The sequence below is a fragment of the Rhipicephalus microplus genome, chromosome X (genome assembly GCF_043290135.1).
Source record: "Rhipicephalus microplus isolate Deutch F79 chromosome X, USDA_Rmic, whole genome shotgun sequence".
Lineage (NCBI taxonomy): Eukaryota > Metazoa > Arthropoda > Arachnida > Ixodida > Ixodidae > Rhipicephalus > Rhipicephalus microplus.
The window spans coordinates 483,478,038-483,497,333 of NC_134710.1; the positions used below are offsets into that span (position 1 = coordinate 483,478,038).

The 19,296-nt window shown below is 43.4% G+C and overlaps 1 protein-coding gene across 3 annotated transcripts in view; it reads right to left on the reverse strand.

Annotated features, from left to right (window-relative positions):
• Positions 1 to 19,296, reverse strand: part of Mp (collagen XV/XVIII-type protein multiplexin) — a 731,849-nt gene that overhangs the window by 655,064 nt on the left and 57,489 nt on the right. For all 3 annotated transcript variants that reach the window (XM_075880876.1, XM_075880875.1, XM_075880878.1), the window contains exon 2: positions 1,620 to 1,850. In XM_075880876.1, coding sequence (XP_075736991.1) covers positions 1,620 to 1,739 — 120 coding nt within the window. In that variant the 5' untranslated portion in view covers positions 1,740 to 1,850. The remainder of the gene's footprint in view (positions 1 to 1,619; positions 1,851 to 19,296) is intronic.

Sequence of the window (19,296 nt, forward strand, 5' to 3'; positions counted from 1 at the left end):
CTTGGAAATCAAAATCATCGGACGTACGCGAAACTTGGTGACGTGTGCGAAAACGTCGGTGCAGTGCTTTGGTGACCATATTTGGGCATCGTGTGGACTGTGCCCTCTCCACATGAGTTGTGTGGTGTCTTTCCTCTCCTTCGTGGGTGGAGCACCTAGACCATGGAGCGCCGTAATGGCTGAAGCCGCGGACAGTGCGCCCAGCGCTGGCAACGCGGCGCTATATAAACGGAAGACTCTTGTGTATTTTCAAGTTCTACAGTTTAACAGCTCTCCTGTACAGTTCTGATCACTTGATCACCTCCTTTCCAATTCTCAGTTACTAACCATGTAAATGAATTGCTGTCGTTATTACGAGCGCCTCATCTGACTTGTTCGACGATGGGTCCGTGGAAGGGGTTCCGGTACCAAACTGAGACCAGCAGGACCCGGGGTCGCAACAACACCCACTCCCAACCTTACCGCCTTCATGAAAGCCAGCTGCGAGATCAGGCGCGTAGTTTTTTGCGTCCTATAGCTATTTCTAAGGATCACCGCTTATCGGTTGTATTCGCACACAGAAGCACTGTCACATACATCCCCCCGCACACTCACACACATATATATAGACACAGAGAGAGAGAGTTGAAGAACTGGTTGTTTGCTGCATATATAAATATATAAGTATGAGATGTGGCACTGCAAGAAATCTTCAAATTTTGGATGTCGGCGAGGAACTCTCCACGCCGTTGCTCATTAGCCGTGGAGACCACCCGCACAGCTGCCGCAGAAACCCAGTACGAGCGAAGAAAGACCCAGGCTTACACCGGGGGCGGTACAGCTAGATTTGCACATCAGTTCTCTCACTGGAGTTTTAACATTTTTCCGTGGCCTGTGACACTCTACCTTGTCTACGCCTGTAGGTAAGACCTAGCATAAGCCAAGATGGTTGCGTAAATACCTTAAGATCATCCAGGTTCATCGTAGTTTAAGCTTTAGACGGCGAGTGCAAACATCTTTTTCTCTTTTCGATTTTTGGATGTTGCACTCCAGACTGAGCAATCAACTGTACTTACACAAGAAAACGCGAATATCATTTTCAAAAAAGCTCTCTGGATATCGGTGTGGTGGTTCATCTAAAGCCATCTGAGCCTGATCATATTCCGTTCACGGTAACATTGGGCGGGAAAACATGCGAGAGAAAGCGCCATCAATCTGCTGTTTGCGCTCCCATTACGAGCACTACAGGACGACTATCAGGCGTTTTGTGTAAGGGAGAGTTCAAGTATTTGTACGTTCAGTATATTACAAGCCGGCGTAAAATCATTCTATGTATTATACGAACGTATGTCTCATATGACAGATATTATGCGTTTTGTAAGATGTGTTTTAAGACCTATATGGAACTATTCCACTTTTGTTTTATTCTCTTATGGTATTTCTTAACTACGCTACAGCGAACCCACGAAAAAACAGCCAATGAATATTTCTCGAATAGTGAAATAAATTGCACGTACAAGGAATTTCTGTTGTTGAACGTTGAGTGGTTGGCCTGCATGAATGTTCCGCTGTTAAGCCTTCGCGAAGGCGTGCGAAAATAGACGATGTTGATGATAAATAAAAAGGTTTATTCCGCTTACCTCTGCAGGTAGGTCCGACGCTAAAACTAATGGAGCCGCCAAGGTTGCTGCTGCGGCTGCTGTCAGCACCAAGGTGACCGCCAAGCCCTTCAGCACCTCGAAGTGAGTCCGGCCCACCATCGATCTACCCTCGTCAATAGTGGCCCTCCTTTTCTCCGCCTCGAATACACTCCTAACACCGCAGCCTTGCAGACGGCATCGCCTTGTTGCGTCTCCTATACTCCGCAGCCACTGCAAAAGTGCGAACAAGCGGAATGCGTTTATTTTTTTATGCGCCACCAATAATTTCAGGAGAAAGATTTTTAAGTGTTCTTCCGGGTGTTCGAAAGTGCTAGCCTTTACTCCGAAGCGCGGGGCCTCAGCCACGGAAGACAAGTCTTTCGAAATATTAGCGGCAAGCTCTTTATATTCACCATAGATGTTGGCGGTACGTGAAGCTTTTAAGTGTTCTCTTATTAATTAGCGTTATGGTGTGAATGGTGCTTTTTAAATGTCTTGTTGGTAGTAGTAAAACTTCATCGCCCATAAAAATGATCCTGAAGGACACTCGGCTAAGGTCATCACCCCGCTCCTTTTTCACCAGTCCTACCTTACCACTTCCAGTTCTCCCTGTGGGGCGTGGTCGCCTGTACGTGCGCTTACTTAGTGAGGAAGGCTGTTTTAAATGCGAAAGGCTTTTTTGTCGGACTATGTCAGGCATCCAGCGCTGTCCTCGGCGGTGTAGGCCCACCGGTAGGTGTTATCCCTTCGTCTCACCCCTTCTCCCATAGCAACAGCTGCGGGAGCACGCGCTTATCCTTGCCCCTAGCAACCGGAGCATGTGGTGCGAGTGAGTGTAGTAGAGGGAAGCTGCAGTGCTTCACCACTCCTTCTCTCACCGTTTGCTCTATCTCCTTCCTGCGCCCCACTTTCCCGTCCGCTCGCGCTTCACTCTCAACTGTTCGCTGGCTTGGCCCCTCATAAAAACATCCGGAAATGTGTGCTTGAGGCGCGCTGTGAAACGTCAACCCTGAACCGAGAACACTGGCACCCCACTCTCCAGTTCACTCGCTTCTCACTCTCGACAGTTCACTGGCTGGTCACCTCTCAAGGCGATGGTAGAAGTCGGAGAGGACGAATGTCTGATCGCAACGGTACCCTCTCTCGGCGCAAGAAACGCATTCGGCTTTCCTCGCAATTCCCTTCGCAAAGGTGAGGGCTTTTTTTACGTCTAGTGAATTCACTGCAAGGTTCGTGTTGAAAAGACAGAGAAATCAAGGCCACTTCCCTCGCTGCAGCGGCTGCATTTGCAAAAGGAGTGAGGTGCTTGCTCGATGAGCCATAGTAGTGGGAGTTGGTAGTGCATAATCGACACTTGCAGTGTGCTGCTCGAACACAAAAAATGAACACCTCTAACATTTGGTAGCCCGTATACATGTGCGTTCACATCGTGCGTCCTTTGTGTTTGAAAAGCGTGATCGAATGTGCAGCTGCCATTCTCGTTAGTTCGCACTGGGCCTGTGCGTTAGTTTTGTGCATTCTTTGTGTTTGAGCAGTGCGGTGCAAGTTTCTGGCTGCTATTGCATTCAGTGCGTTGCCCTTGCGTTGAAACTGTAGCTTTTCATATTTAATAGTAATTCCTACCAATGTGAATACAATGTGAATATAATGCGAATATAATGTGAATATAATGCGGACAAAGATGTTACAAGAGGTGATCGTTGCAGCGCCAGAATGAAGCGGTTATTTGCTGAAGCACGCATTGTCTGCTCCATCATCTGCTAGGCACGGCGTGTTTGCACGTGCGCGTTCATCAGGAACGTCCTTTAGGAGCAGTGCCATAGTGTTCACACAAACTTAACTAGCTGCACTGTACGTATACCTATTCATACGTACAGAAGCATTTAACTTTGTTAGCTTGTATATGCACTTTAATAAGACCAGTAAATGCACTTGTAGAGAGTGTTACGTGTGGTCGGCGCCAGAATAATTTTAGTGTGGAACCGCCTGTGGTTCGAGAACAACCACTGTGATTAAAGTATTGCGAAACACCTTTAGCCACTCATTACACTCTTCGATGACAATGATCACGCGAAGCACAATGTGCGGCATGCGAAATAAGCACTTTGGTAAACTCAAGCCAAACGTAAACCTAATGAAAAGCATAAACATGTATCCAATAAGTGTGAAAGGATTCAGTGCCACGTCGGGTTGAACCCTCTGCTAAACACCGTGGCCGCACGTTTCAGATTTTGCTAGGTAACACTTTATACGGGGGGCTCGGGCGGCAATTTTTTTCGCTTCTCCTAGCCATATACAGCTCTGTAAAAAAACTAAGTAAGTTACTTGTTAGAATAAAAATTACACTATTCCCCACTAAAGGAAACCATGGCCTCGTGGTTGAGTGTCCGCTTTGACCGAAGAAGCAAACACAAACATAGCATTCGTAGACAACACTGACAATAGGCAAGCTTTCATTGCAGTGACAGAGCATAGCTTTCTTGCCCTCTGCTTCTTACGTACGTGTTTAAAGTACACTGAAACATTTTGTGCAGCTAGAATGACTATCATAACATTTGTGTGTAGATGGGTGGGTAATAATGGTAAAACATGCGACATTGTGGAAGAATGGTGATGATCGTGGTGACGGAAACAGATATAAAATGGTCATTGCATGGCGCGTATTATCGGTCATGTTTGAGACACAGCTTTAGCAAGCCTATGCTTAGGTAAACACGAAACATTTGCATTGTTGCTTGTCTGACTCACAGCCAGTAAACGAAGCAATGCAATCTTGCAGGCATGATAAAGTCTACCTCAGCTTCTGCAAACACAATTAACAATTTTTTTTATCTGAAACATAGGCAGCGACGGTTTTTACTGGTTGTACATCTTTTGAAAAAAAATATGTCCATGCTGTAGAGTGGACAATATTTCGTGCTTTAGTATGAAACGCACTCTAAAATTTGTTTTCTAATGTGCTCTAAGTGGTTACCCCTTCATATTTTGCAGATGACATAGGTATGTGTAAGCGAACTTAACCCGCAAGCTGTGTGGCCTTTAAGATTTCATTTCACTATTGCTATTGCGACAAACAGCCTAAACGCAAGGACATCAGCAACCGTGGTTATACTATAAACTGATTGTGCAAGCTGTGTGGCCTTTAAGATTTCATTTCACTATTGTTATTGCGACAAACGGCCTAAACGCAAGGACATCAGCAACCGTGGTTATACTATAAACTGATTGTTTCTAGATTAAAACGAAGTGGTTGAAGGTCCCATGTCTTAAATAAACAAACTTACAGCTCATACAAGTTGTGTGGTATTGCTGTGCAATACATGCATGCAGTGCGAGGTCAGGCTTCTTCTTTTCTAATCATGCAATATTTACTTCACGTGATCACATCATAATAATATGTGGGGTATTGCATCCCAAAACCACGATATGGCAATGTGGGGTGCTGTACCCATACGAAGCAGCGCATGGGTCGACGTAAAATTCTATTCATCACGGGCACCTTGCCCGACGTTCCGCGTCCTTGCAAGTTAAGCAAACCATGAATTCACTGTAGTTTCGGTTGCTGTTACTCTTCCCGAACTTTTGTTGGAGTCCCCGTCGCGGTGGTATATTGGCTAAGGTACTCGGCTGCTGGCCCGCAGGTCGCGGGATCAAATCCCGGCTGTGGCGGATGTATTTTCGATGGAGACGAAAATGCTGTTGACCCGTGTGCTCAGATTTGGGTGTACGTTAAAAAACCCAGGTGGTCGAAATTTCCGGAGCCCTCCCCTACGGCATCTCATAATCATATCATGGTTTTGGGACGTTAAACCTCTCATATCAATATATCAATCAATCAATCAAGGGGGAGAAGCCACAGTGTCTTATCCAGCCCCTTACAAAGCCCGGAACGTGCTAGTACGTGAGAACCTTCTGGCAATGCTTTGGCCAGCTTGTGCGCATGCGCAGTAAAGGTGGTCTCGCCGCACACCGACAAATTGAACTCCACCATAAGTTGATTCACATGTTAAAAAAAAAATGCGATAACGCCCTGCGTTAGCCATACAAACTAACTTGTTATCGTTACAGTTGTCGAAAAAAAGTAACGGGCGTTTCTTCGGTTGTTAATCTATAGTTGCAAATATCGTTTGGAGCGTCTTTGCCTCAAGAACCTTACAATGGCAACTTTATAGAACTCATCTTCATATGCCAAATTAAAAGTGCACAACAAAAAAAAGTTTTATCCGAAAACACATACAGAGTAATTTGCACGAATGTGTTGTTGCTTGGCAGTACTATAGCTGCCTGTATAGTTACATGTGACTGATTCTGACTCTGCGTATGCAGGGAAGATATTTTTCGCAACGCGACATCAACCGCAACTGGGTATATTTCATAATCTACGCCCTCCGCAGAAAAAAAAACATAGCTGAATAAAGTCGCAGTCGTTATAACGGCGTGCTTCTACTAACAAATAAATGCACAAACTATGTACCAATGAAGTACGGCTTTTTTTTTTCACATAACTCTGGCGGTAAAGTATTTGCGCACATTCGCATTTTTTTTTATTTCGACCTGAGCAATTTCCGCGAATATTTCTACTGTGTATGTGAGCGTGTTTAGGGCCAGCCTCGCTTGCTCAGGAGTTCAATAACCGTAGGGTAAGTTGCAAAGTGTAAGATAAACTAATTTTGTAGAAGTTCATAAACAGTAATGACTAATACTGGGTCTGTTTGTTTATGGTAATTACAAACGGCTGATTATAAGCAACATTATCATCACCAGCTTCACTACGCCTACTGCAGGGCAAAGAACTCTCCCGCCATCCGCCATCAACCCGGTCTTGTGCTTTCTGCTGCCACGTTATGCCTGCGAACTAAATAGTTCGCAGGCGTAACGTGGCATCATCAGTCATCCTAACTTTCTGTCTCCCATTCCTGCGTTTGCCTTCTCTAGGAATTCAGTTAGTGACCGGCGGTTATCCTGCCTACGTGCAGTGGTTATCCTGCCTACCCTTAATGACCAGTGGTTATCCTGCCTACGTGCTACGTGCCCAGCCTATGTCAATTTCTTTTTCTTGATTTCAACTATGATATCATTTAACCCGGTTTACCCACTCTGCTCTCTTCTTGTCCCTTAAAGTTACACCCATCAGTTTCTTTTCTATCGCTCGCTGCGGCCTTCACAATTTAAGCTGAATCTTCTTTGTAAGCCTCCCGGTTTCTGCTTTGTTGGTAAGTGCCGGCAAGTTGCAGCTGTTATATATTTTTCTCTTGACGGTTAGTGGCAGATTATCATTCATGATTTGAAAACGCTTGCCGAATGTGTTCCACCCCATTCTTACCTCCGTATTCGCAAACGCTCCTTGACTCGAATTTCACCCTTCACTTGACAGAGCTGAGCACTGCGCCGCTCCTCGATTGGTAATGATGGCGTGCTTATCAAGAATTGCTGCAGGGTATTGCTGATATGCCGTTACTTGCCCCACCAAGAAATGACGTTCGTATCGATTTTCTGAAGTCAAGGTGAAGCGTTGAGTGAAGGGAAGTTCTAGAGTACGAGGGTTACACTTCTAGTTCTCTTACTCTCATGATTCAGCTACCTTCCTAAGTAGACATATTTTAGAACTTCCAGCGTCTCTCCAACCCTCGCAGTGTGCTGTTTTCTGGCGATACTGTTGCACATTGCTTTAGTTTTGTGCATATTCATTTTCAGACTTACTCTTCTGCTATCCGTGTTCAGTTCAGTATACATGAGCTGTAATTCGTCCCCCGAGTTACTCATTATTGCAATGTCATCAGTCAATCACGGGTTACTAAAATACTCTCCAGTAACTCTTATCTCTAACTCTTCCCAATCTAGAGCCCTGAAAAGCTTGTTTAAATAATCGGTGAATAGCATTAAAGATATCATGTCTACCTGCCCTAGACCCTCCTTTATTGGTATTTTGTCACTTTCTTTATGTAGAACTATGATAGCTGCGGTTGCACTGCAGATTCCTTCCGGTATGTTTATGGAGGTTTCATGGATGCCCTGATCCCGTAGTGCCTTCATTACTGCTGATGTCTCGACTGAGTCAAACGCCTACTCGTAATCTATGAAAGCTTTATATAAGGGTGGGTTCTATTCCCTGCATTTCATTTTCTAATTGATAGTATGAATATTGTCTATTGTGGAGCAGCCTGAACGAAATCCTGCCCGGCTCTTTGGTTGACTGAACTTTAGTGTCACCTTAATTTTACTGGCTAATATATTTGTTAATAGTTTGTAGAGTACCGACAGTAAGCTGATCGGCCTCTAATTTTTCAAGTTCTTGGCGTCTCATTTCTAACGGAATAATATTATGTTGGCGTTCTACCAAGGTTCTGGTACCCTTCACGTCAAAAGACACTTCGTATATAAGGTGGCTAATTTTTTTAGCACAATTTCTCCGCCATCTTTCAGCAGGTACGTTGTTACCTTATCCTCACCAGCGGCTTGGGACCTTTGCGTTTTTTCTAGGGCTTTTCCTACTTTCCTCGTCGTTACTGATACGATGTCAAATTCTTCTGGGACATTATTGCTTCTCACGATAGTATCCTGGTTGTTCGGCTTCTGAACAGCTCACTATGGAACTCCTCTGCCACCTAATTTGTTTTTATCTATAATGGTTATAACATTGTCTTCCTCGTTTCTTAATGCATACATCCAATTTCTGCCTATGCACAAGATTGCCTTCACAGCTTTTAGGTTTTTTCTACCGCTTTTTACAGCATGCTTAATTTTCTTCATATTTTACTTTCGGATATCGGGTGCTTTACGCCTATTAAATAACTTCGAAAGCTCCACTAGCTCTTCTTGCAGGTTGTATTACAGGCTTTCATAGTTTGTCACCTGTTAATGAGATTTTTTGTCTCCTGATTTTGTTTGTCAGGGTCCTGTCTATTGACTGTATCTCCGACTTCCATTGCACACTTTTTGATGGTGCTTGAAGCATTATCGTTCATTGTGGCAACGCTAGCTTTGGTTACCTCGTTGAGAGTTTCTTGCAAGGCGAATGAATTTTGTGCCAGTATGAGCGACATTCTGATCAAAACAAATGAGTAACGTCACACTTCACGTTACCGAAAAATAGTAATGTAGGTACCTTATGTTTCCGAAAGAGTAACGGGCATGGTATTAAGCTACTGAAGAATTACTGCAATGCTATATCAGAAGCCTAAGAACAGCCATAGCTGCCACGTAGCTGACATAGAGATAGAATCATCGAAGTGCGTAATTCACTTTATGGCACAAGTGCTTACACACATTTATAACGCCTCTCTCTCGTCTGGGCTTTTTTCTGACCGCCTGCAGGTAGCTAGGAGTTTCAGTAATTCACATCAAGGGACACAAAACTAGCTTAACCAGCTGTCACTCTGTTTCAATCTTGCCTATGTTTTGAAAAAGAATGTATTATTAAAAATAATAATTTATTTATAATAAATAACGGAATAATATAGAATTTTTATTATTACATTTACCAGAAAATGCAGTCTATTCTGAAGCCGTACTGTTTCAGAAAGAGCACATACAGTTCAAGAAGAGCAAATATTATACAACCTTGAATATCAGGCACTGGGTATATTTTGAGCTTTCAGGGATGCCTTCGATATGGTAAACTATAGAATTTTATTTGAACAGTTGCAACATTTTGGGTTACGGAAGACAGTGCTACAACATGGCAAATCTTATTTGAGAGCATGCTATATATACGTCGAACTAAATAGATATAACTCACTCCTTATGCCGACTTAACTTCTGGTTCCTCAGCGTGGCAACTCGGACCAGTTCTCTTTCTCTTCCATAATAATGATATTATAAAAAGGTGTGGGGATTGTAAATTTGTTACCGTCTATGGCGACGATTGCTCGGTTCTTGTTGAAGGGAGAGACAAGGCGACGATAACATGAAAGCGTTATGCATTATGTCATGCCTTACACAGCTGGCGCATCATGTTCACTGCGTTTATTCTAAATGAATGGAAAGCTAAGGGTGTACTGTTCAATGCCCCAGAAATATCACAAAAATTGATTACTACATATATCTAGGAGCAATTAAAATGAAAAAAAGAAACATATCGAGAGTCATGGGGTAATTTTTTTAATGTTTGCAAGAATGAACATGTGAAAACTTGATTGCCGAAATTAAGCAAGGCAGCAAGTGTATTATGCCAAAACGATCACACTTCTCCTGTTATATTATGGTGCTACTCAAGAATTCATTGTATTGTTGCACACTAATACGGAAAACTCAACAGCATTCTAGCCTTTGCGTTTTGAGTGGTTTGGGCTTCACTAAACCAACTGGAACAACGCAATTTGCAAATGACCTCTATTGTCGCCTAAACATCAACATCGTAATCGACCGAGCTAACTCAGCTCTGCGACCATAGAAAAATCATTACTGAAATCGAAAAATGTTATGCCAGTTTCTGAAGACACTAACTTCATAAGGCAACATATGGAATAACATGTACATACACTATATAAGGCTCCACTTATTTAAAATTACATGACAACACAAGTCAGATACAACCTTGTCCTCATCAACTAGGCAGAAGGTATTTTAAACAGTACCATCTGCAGCGATAAATTTAACCTAGGTTACCACCCACTGAATGTGTTGACCCAACACACACATATATGTATATATATATACATATACATATATATATATATATATATATATATATATATATATATATATATATATATATATACATATATATATATATATATATATATATATATATATATATATATATATGAATCATTCCATATCAATTGTAACCGGTGAATTTTCGACCATCTTCGGTCATGCTTGAAAAAATCTTGCACGTATATGTGAATGTGATAAGTTACTTAGGCGTTATATTTCGCCCAAAAGTTGTATTGCCTAGACGGTGGTTCAAACTTTACGCACCCAAGTGAATTTTTGTTGTGCTAAATAATTTTTATAATTACTAGGAAACAACGTTTTTCCCAATTTAAAGGCACTACTTATTCAGTACTCTGATAGGTTATTTATTTTATTTTCAGCTTCATTTTTGGCATTGGCGAAAAATTGCAACATGCTGCTTGTTTAGCCCCTTTTAATAAAAAGTAAAAAGCACGGTCCTTTTTCCGGTAACATATTTATAATTTCTGTTTTAAAAGTTTCTATATTATATGACTAAATTACTTCGGGAGCAAGTGAAGCACAAACAATGCCAGAATGTATTGGCAAAGTAGGAAAAAACAGCATTATGACTGAAATCGCGGCTTTATCACAATGTAGCGGTCCAAGTAAAAGTGTGGCTTATATATTCTTGCATAGTATGGTTTGTTAGTATGTTTGTATATTGTTTCATAGTATGCTGGAAGTTTTAAAACAGTGTTTTTTTTTTGTTTTAAGGCAGACAAAAATTTATCGGCACAACCACAAAATAGTAGAAAACCTGTCTTTGCTTACATTTACTGATAGCACATCAGCGCGAAGTGTCAGCGGGGCTTTTCGGCAGCATATTATGCATGTCATACAACTGCTTTACACCAGTTTTAGTAATGCAGCTTATAGGACGTCGAGAATTGGTTATATTGCTCGTTTTATAGAAAAGCATCGTCCCCATCAGACCACTATAGGGCAGGTGATATTCAAACGCTTCATAGTCTCAATCGGCAGAATTATAATGCAATTGGTGGAGTGTAATACAGTATTAGGGCGCTATGTTTGGCTTCTGATAATTATTACAGATGTTCTTAAAAATAAATAATGACATAAATAAAGTAGAACTTAGCAGTTTTTATCATAATTGATGTGCACAGAAATTAACAATAGAACTTTCTGCTTAGTTTTGTAAGCTTTGACGTGAGCAATGGGGTCCCAAACAACATTAGCGCACTCACGACTAAATAAGACGAATGTTATGAATGCTATAAGCTTCGTGCCACTATATAGACATTGCTTTGTGAGTGATTTCTGCAAGATAGGAAGTTACCATCAATTGCTTTGTCAAATGCGTTTATTTGTGTTCTGATCGTTATAGGCATGTCAACGCTGTTCTTGAGGTTTGATTACATTTGCCGTGTATTTTACCACTGAAAAAGCTGATGAAATTCCTTGTTCAGTACATCGTTAAAAGGTCCTGATACGGTATTTTCACATTCCGTTTTGTATTACACCCCTACTGGGCCAAATAATTGGCACCACAGTTCAATCGAAACACTCAATATTAACGGAGCTACGAGCACTAAAAAAGTACCCTCCTCCTCCACTCCGCCTTTCACCCTCAACTTCCCTATATACTTGTTTCCGGGTGCAGTACACCGGAATCCGAGAAGGATGGTCCGACGGCTGCATAAGCCACCCCTGCATGCGACTCAGAAGCGTCGGTATAAAACTCTACGCATGAGTAGTTGTACTGGAGTTCTCGGAAATGCATTTTAGTATGTGCTTCTGGTGCGTGTTTAGTGATCTCGACAAATGAGGTGTCACAGTGTATAAGCTGCCACTGCCACGGCGGTAAAAGTTTCGCTGTGGGCGTAGGACGAAGTTCTAGCAGCGGAACACCCATTTCCTCACTTAAGTTTCTCACACGCAAAGAGAACGGCTTTCTCACTTCGGGTCGATTATGGAAAAGGGTGGCAGCGGTCATATCGTTTATAGTTGAATAAGAAAGATGCTTGATGTTTGTGCGTACCTTTATAAAATATGTGAAACTGCTATAGGATCGCTGCAGTTGAAGTGACCACTGATTCGACTCTACATAGAGGCTCTGGATCGGACTTGTCCTGAAAGCACCGGTTCCAAGTCGGATACCCAGATGGTGAACGGGGTCTAGGATTTTTAATGCACTTGGCGTTGCGGAATGATGAATTATAGAGGCATAATCAAGGCGCGACCCGACAAGGCTTTTGTACAACTTCAAGAGGCACTTTCGATAATTACCCCATGTTGTACGTGATAGGAGTTTTAGGACGTTCATCGCTTTCAAACATTTCATGTTGACATATTTATTATGGAGAATAAACGTCAGCTTGGAATCTAAAGTGGTTCCCAAGAATTTGTGCTCGTTGCTAACAGAGAGTTGGTCTCCCTTGATCGCAACATTTGGTAGTGGCATTACCCCTCGCTTGTTGGAGTAAAGTACACAAGTACTTTTCTTGGTCTTTATTTTGAAGCCATTTTCATCCGCCCATTTAGAGAATTTATCCATTCCAAGCTGCACTTGTCGTTCGCAGATAGACATATTGCATGATTTGAAACTCATCTGCACATCATCAACATACACGGAATAAAACATCGCGCTTGGAATGACCGACTGCAGGGATTCATTTTTGCAAGAAAGAGTGTGCAACTAAGCACGCCCTCCTTGCGGAACACCAGTCTCTTGGGTAAAAGTTCTAGAGAAAGCATTTCCCACTTTTAAGCGAAATGTTCGGTTAGACAGATAACGTTTAATTGCGTTTAGCATGCTTCCATGGATACCCATGGTGGCAATCGCGGAGAATCCCGAATCGCCATGTGGTGTCGTACGCCTTCTCTAAGTCTAGGAATACCGAAAGTACAAACTGCCTATGAATAAATGCATCTCTGATGTATGTCTCTATGCGAACAAGGTAGTCTGTTGTCAACCTCTCCTCTCTGAAACCACACTGAAGGGGGTCTAGTATACTGTTACTTTCTAGAAAGTAGATTAAGCGCCGGTTTATCATTTTCTCATATAGTTTGCATAGACAGATTGTTAGCGCTATTGGCCTGTAGCTGGCAGCCAAGGGCGGATCTTTGCCTTGTTTAAGTACTGGGATGACTATAGCTTCTTTCCATGACAATGGAATATACCCAGCTGCCCACATGATATTGAAGAGAGTTAGGAGTGTTTTTAGTGCTTCGGGGTGAAGGTACTTGACCATTTTGTACGTTACACGATCGACACCTGGCGCCGACTTGTTGCAACACGCAAGAGATGTCTTAAGTTCACCTAATGTAAATGGGCAGTTGTAAGTCTCACTGAATGGACGTTTACATTTAAGGGGCTGCCGCTCTTCGCGTTCTTTGAATTTTAAGAACGTTTCTGTATAGTTTGATGCACCTGAGACGTATTGAAAGTGTTCGCCTAGGCAGTCTGCCTGCTCCTCCAGGCCCTCACCTCGGCTATTTACCAAGGGTAGGGGGTGCTACTCTCGACCCATTAACTTGTTTACCCTATTCCAAACCTTTCTTTCGTCGGTGTAAGAATTGATACCAGAGATGTACCTATTCCAACTTTCTTTCTTTGCAAGACGACGCGTTCTTCTGGCTTGTGACTTCACCTGTTTGAAATTGAGGTTTTCAGCCGTTGGGTAATTTCGGAGTAATCTCCAAGCTTTAATTTGACTATTTCGCGCTTTCCGACAATCGTGGTTCTACCATGGGATGCGACACTTATTAGTCGTTCCGTTAGTTTGCTTAATACATTTATTTCACTGCAGCGTCAATAATAAAACCTGTTAGGTGTGCCATAGCATCGTCTATATTAAAATCAGCAATGTCATCTCCATCTAAATATGTGTCTTCTGGGAACAGTTCCCAGTTGGCTGACTTGGTGTTCCAACGAGGAAAGTCAGGCGAGCATGTATCTTCTTTAGTTAGCTCCAACATTATCGGGAAGTGGTCACTCCCAAAAGAGTTCTTGAGAACAGACCACTCCAGATAAGGAATTAGTGTACTCTAGACAATACTCAGGTCTATAGAAGAGTATGTGTTGTGCGTAGTGCTATAATATGTTTATTCTTTTTTGTTAAGTAAACATGCACCTGACGAAAACAGAAAGTGTTCTATTAGGCGTCCTCGTGCATCCAAACAGGAGTCGCCTCATAGAGGATTATGTGCATCTAGATCACCAATGACTATATATGGCTGAAAAAGTTCATCAATGAAGCTTTGAAATTGTGTCTTCAAAAGTTGATAGCACGGAGGAATGTAAATAGAAGTAATTGTTAGTAGCTTCCCGAACAGCACTGCTCGGACAGCAACTGCCTCAAGAGAAGTTCGGAGGTTTAATTGCTTACAGGCAACACCTTTATCAACTATTATAGCGACACCACCCGACGAGGCGGCAGCGTCGTCACAGTCTTTGCGGAAGATGGCATATTACTTTAGAAAGTTTCTTTGTGTAGACTTGAGATGTGTTTCCTGAACACACAGCACCTTTGGAGTATGTTTATTAAGGATTTCTCTAATATCATCGAGGTTATGGAGAAGTCCTCTCACATTCCACTGTAAAATCTGTGTGTCTATTTTAGATGTGTTTTGTGCTGTGTGCTCAAGGATGAAAAATTAGCTCACGGACCCTTTCCAGGAACCGTGACACAATATTTTTTTTTTTTTGGATCGGTCGACGGAGTCGCGCCGATCCTTAGGCACTTGCTGCTTCTTCACGCTCGGAGGTGTGTCCATTGCCTCTTGCGAGGCACTGGACAAGCACTTTTGCGAGCGCTGCATTTGTTTCGAGGGCCTCGCCTCAAAAGACGAGGCCTTCGCGGCCCCCAGCCCGGAGGTTGGTGGGTCCTTCTTAGATGGCAGAGCAGCACTGGCTGCAACCGCCGAGGGTGCGGATGGCGTCACCGCCGGCTCACTACGCGTGTGCCAGACAGCCGCCGGAGGCCGTCGTGGCGCTGCCCCCTGACGCGCCACTTCGGCAAAGCTGGTTTCTAATAGGTAGGACACCTGCCTTCGTGCCTTCTTGAAGGAAATGTTTTGTTTTACTTTAATTGTGACAATTTTTTTTTCCAGCATGGGCATGACCGTGAGTCTGCGGCATGCTCCCCATTACAGTTCGCACGGTGAAGAGAGTTTTCACAGGCTTCAGATGTGTGTTCTTCAGCACTGCATTTGGCGCAAGCTAGGTGGCTTCGGCAGTTCTGTGAACTGTGGCCGAACTGCTGGCATTTCAAACATCGGAGAGGGTTTGGTATATATGGCCTCACTCGAAGCCTGATGTACCCAGCCTCAACGGAGTCGGGACTTGAATTGAAAGTATCAGGTGCTTAGTCTGGACTTCTTTTCCATCACGCCTCATCCTAATTCGCTTCACGTTGATGACATTCTGTTTGCTGAAACCCTCCAGGAGTTCAGCCTCCATCAGCCCTAACAGGTCATCATCTCAAACAACGCCACCGGTGGTGTTCATGGTTCGGTGTGGGGTTACTATTAATTTGGTATCTCCAAATTTCACTAGATTAGACAATTTTTCATATTGTTTCAGGTCGCGAAGCTCCAACAGGAGGTCACCAATTGCCATTCTCTATGCTTTATATCCTGGGCCAAAGATTTCTGTCAAAGACTTCATTCGAAACAAGAAAAGGTGAAAGTGTTCGCACTGGTTTGACGGGTGTGTCCGCGTGGATAACGTGGAGTCGGGGAACCAAAAAACTGGAAGACTTCATCGGTGCGCCCTCTTTTCTGAGGGCGATCAGGGAGTGGAGGGCAGGAACTAGCCATGTAAATGTTTAATTTTCAGCAGCGGCGCCAGCCACCCACCATGGAGTCCTACAAGGGCACGCTGCAGGGTCTGTAAGCACAGGCTCTGCAGACGCCAGCTGTACACCACCACTATAACCGAATATGGTGTATCCAAGGTAGGATAGCCACACAGGGTTAACCCTTGCTGCCAGGAAACATGGAAGTCAACGGAAGAGAGTAGAGGACAGGAAAGATTTAAAGTAAGAGAAAAGACGAAGATGTGAGGGGGGAGACAGGAAAAGGCGACTGTCGATTTCCCCCAGGCGGGTCAATCCGGGGGTGCCGTCTACGTGAAGCCAGGGCCAAAGGGGTGTGTTGCCTCTGCCGAGGGGCCTTAAAGGTCCAAGCACCCAGCGTCAGCTCAACGCCCAGGATCCCCTTTTCCCCGGACACGGCTCAGCCACGCACGGCTAGGCGTGGGAGGGAGCCGAACCCCCCCCCCCCTTAGCTCGGGTCCATGGTGTCGCTACACACCAAACGCCTGCTTACGCAGACGCCCCTGCGGGGAAGTAATTGAGGATTCGGCGTACCAGATGTTACAGCTTCAGTTGTAGTGGGAAAGGACACCAAGAATTAAGAATTGTTAAGCTATATATTATCTAACGTGTTTCGACTTCTGCCAACAGTATGTAATTTGGTCCTTTGAGAGAGGGAAACTACCACCGGCCGTATTCTAAAGCTTTTGGGCTGATTGCCCGAATGCCTCGTTGAAGATACTCGCATTTTCTCGTTGAGAAACCCAGCGTCTCATACGATGTGCTCGGATAATGGCGCTATAATTTCACTCACGGTCACTTCAAATTTCGACCACTTGGGGTTCTTTAACGGGAACCCAAATCTGGGCATACGGGCCAACAGCAGCAAGTAACTGGGAGTGATAACTGAAGGAAAAAGCGTAAATGACTTGTGGTACGTGGACTATGCTATTTTAGCAGCATAAAGCATAAATAATAATAAAATTAGCTTTTAATTTTTCAAAAAGCTCTAGCATGGAATGCAGGAATGGGTACATTAGGTAAATAAATAAAAAGCAGAAGCGAGTGGACTCACCTTTTTCAAATATGAAAAAGAATAATGTTTTTGCAATGGGTGGACACCAGATAACTCAATAAATAATGTACTGGTCGCACAACATGAAGTTTTTCAGAAATCCGGGCTAGGTAAATATCGGTGCTTTACGTACTATATGCTAAGAAGAAAGCTACATAAGTGAGCACAATGGATCGACCCTCAGAATGTATTAAAGGGATTATTATTATTATTATTATTATTATTATTATTATTATTATTATTATTATTATTATTATTATTATTATTATTATTATTATTATTATCTTTAGTTTAGTGATCTTGGTGTTCTTTTTGATAGCAAGCTTCATTTTCTGCAGACACTAAACGTACTGCCCCGCGAGGCCTTCGTTATCTCAGCTGTGTTTGCAGGGTATCTCGAAAATTCAGTTCTCCTACAGCCTTCCAGAAATTGTACACCCCAATACGTCTTCCCCAACTTGAGTACGCATCTGTGAATGGCATCGCTAAATCTGGCAGTGGCGCTATTCAGCCAGTCCAGCAAAAATTCATAACCATTTGCAACCATCGTTTTGCCATAAATGGCTCTATATCTCATTCTAGCACTGTCAGGTTATTTTCATTGTCATCACTTCACTGCCGACAGAATCGCGCTGACCTCTTATTTCTTTAAAACCTAGTTCATAGTATAATATCCTTCCTTTGCTTCTCCGTTATGTAAATTTTTGGATTCGCCGTAAATCAACCAGAGAATTGACCATTTAATGTACCTGCCAACTTCTTTCAACACTCTACTGTTCACAGAATACAAAGTCTATACAATGTTAACTTTCATGATCTTGATGTTTTTCACCGTCCACTGTCATTTTCTATCTGAGCTCTGCACTGCCTTGACATAGTTTTTCACAATGTACAGATTCTTCCCTTTCCGTCTTCCAGAAAGGTTTCTACGTGGTTGTGTATATTCCCGGTCATTTTTCACTTCCTTTCGATGATTTTCGTCATGTCTTTTCATTCTTACCATTTTGCACTGATTTGTTCTTTGTGTGTATTTTCACTTGTATTTGTTTTTTCTGAAGAGTCTGTCTTGTATTGTTTTATTGTTTATTTTATTGTTTCATTTTTGCGTGTGCCTGCACTAAGACCTCGTGGTTCCAGCCGGGCACGTTAAACAAATTATTACGCTGCTGCGGCAGCGGCGGTGGCAAGCACGAGTAAGATATATGCGCGAAGCGCTGAGTTAAGGCAACGGCGAGGTGAAATCTACAAAGGACACCGGCGCGACATCCGTTATTTTTATGCGGGTGGGTGTAATAAACTTGAGTATAGCTGTAGTTCCCGCAGAATCTTGCACCAATGGCCTTTTTTAGGCCAATATGTTGCTGTGGAATCTCGCCTGGGTGACCTCAAGAAAGAGATAACGTTAGTCCGCAGTTATGGTATTGTTCCAGACTTCCACATTATCTAAGCGACAAACGGAGAAAAAATGCCATTAGTAAAACTCAACCTCCTACCCACTTTCTCTGTTTGCTTGAGCAGAGCTCTCTCAGCTGCGTAGCGGCTGTTGCTGTAGGAGGGAGTGGAAGGTTGGTTGCATGGTGTCCGTCTTGTCGTGGCTGCTGCTGCTTGTAAAGGATAGAGACCAGTGGGATCGATACATTGCAACAAGTCGACTTTATGTACAGGAACTCATGTACATAGTTACAATACTCTTTCACCGTTGGAACCATCGCAAGTTGCCTCGGCAGAGACGATAGGGCAGAGCACTCTTTTCTGCGACCAGAACGACCCATGCCGACTAGGGAGCCCGATTTTAACGCTTCGGTTGCCCCTCCCAATTCTCCTCACGGCCAAACAAAACAATTAAGTCTCTTTATTGGACCGGCTAAACATACTTGTTGCCGTCCTCTCCTCTCACTCTCTTATTCAAGCACTTGGACCTCCCGGTCTGAGAGAGAGAGAGAGACGAAATGACCGGCCTACACAAAGCCTTCCGCGACCTGTGTGGACGCACGATGGTGGCGCCGTTCGGCTGCGGGCCCATGCCACTACTGTGAGATGACTACGCTGTCCAGCGTGGCAGCCGTCTCGCGGACTCAAACCAAGACGAATGGGTGTGGATACACTGAATCTCTTCCCGTAGACCACCTGCACTCCGCTGGGCGGC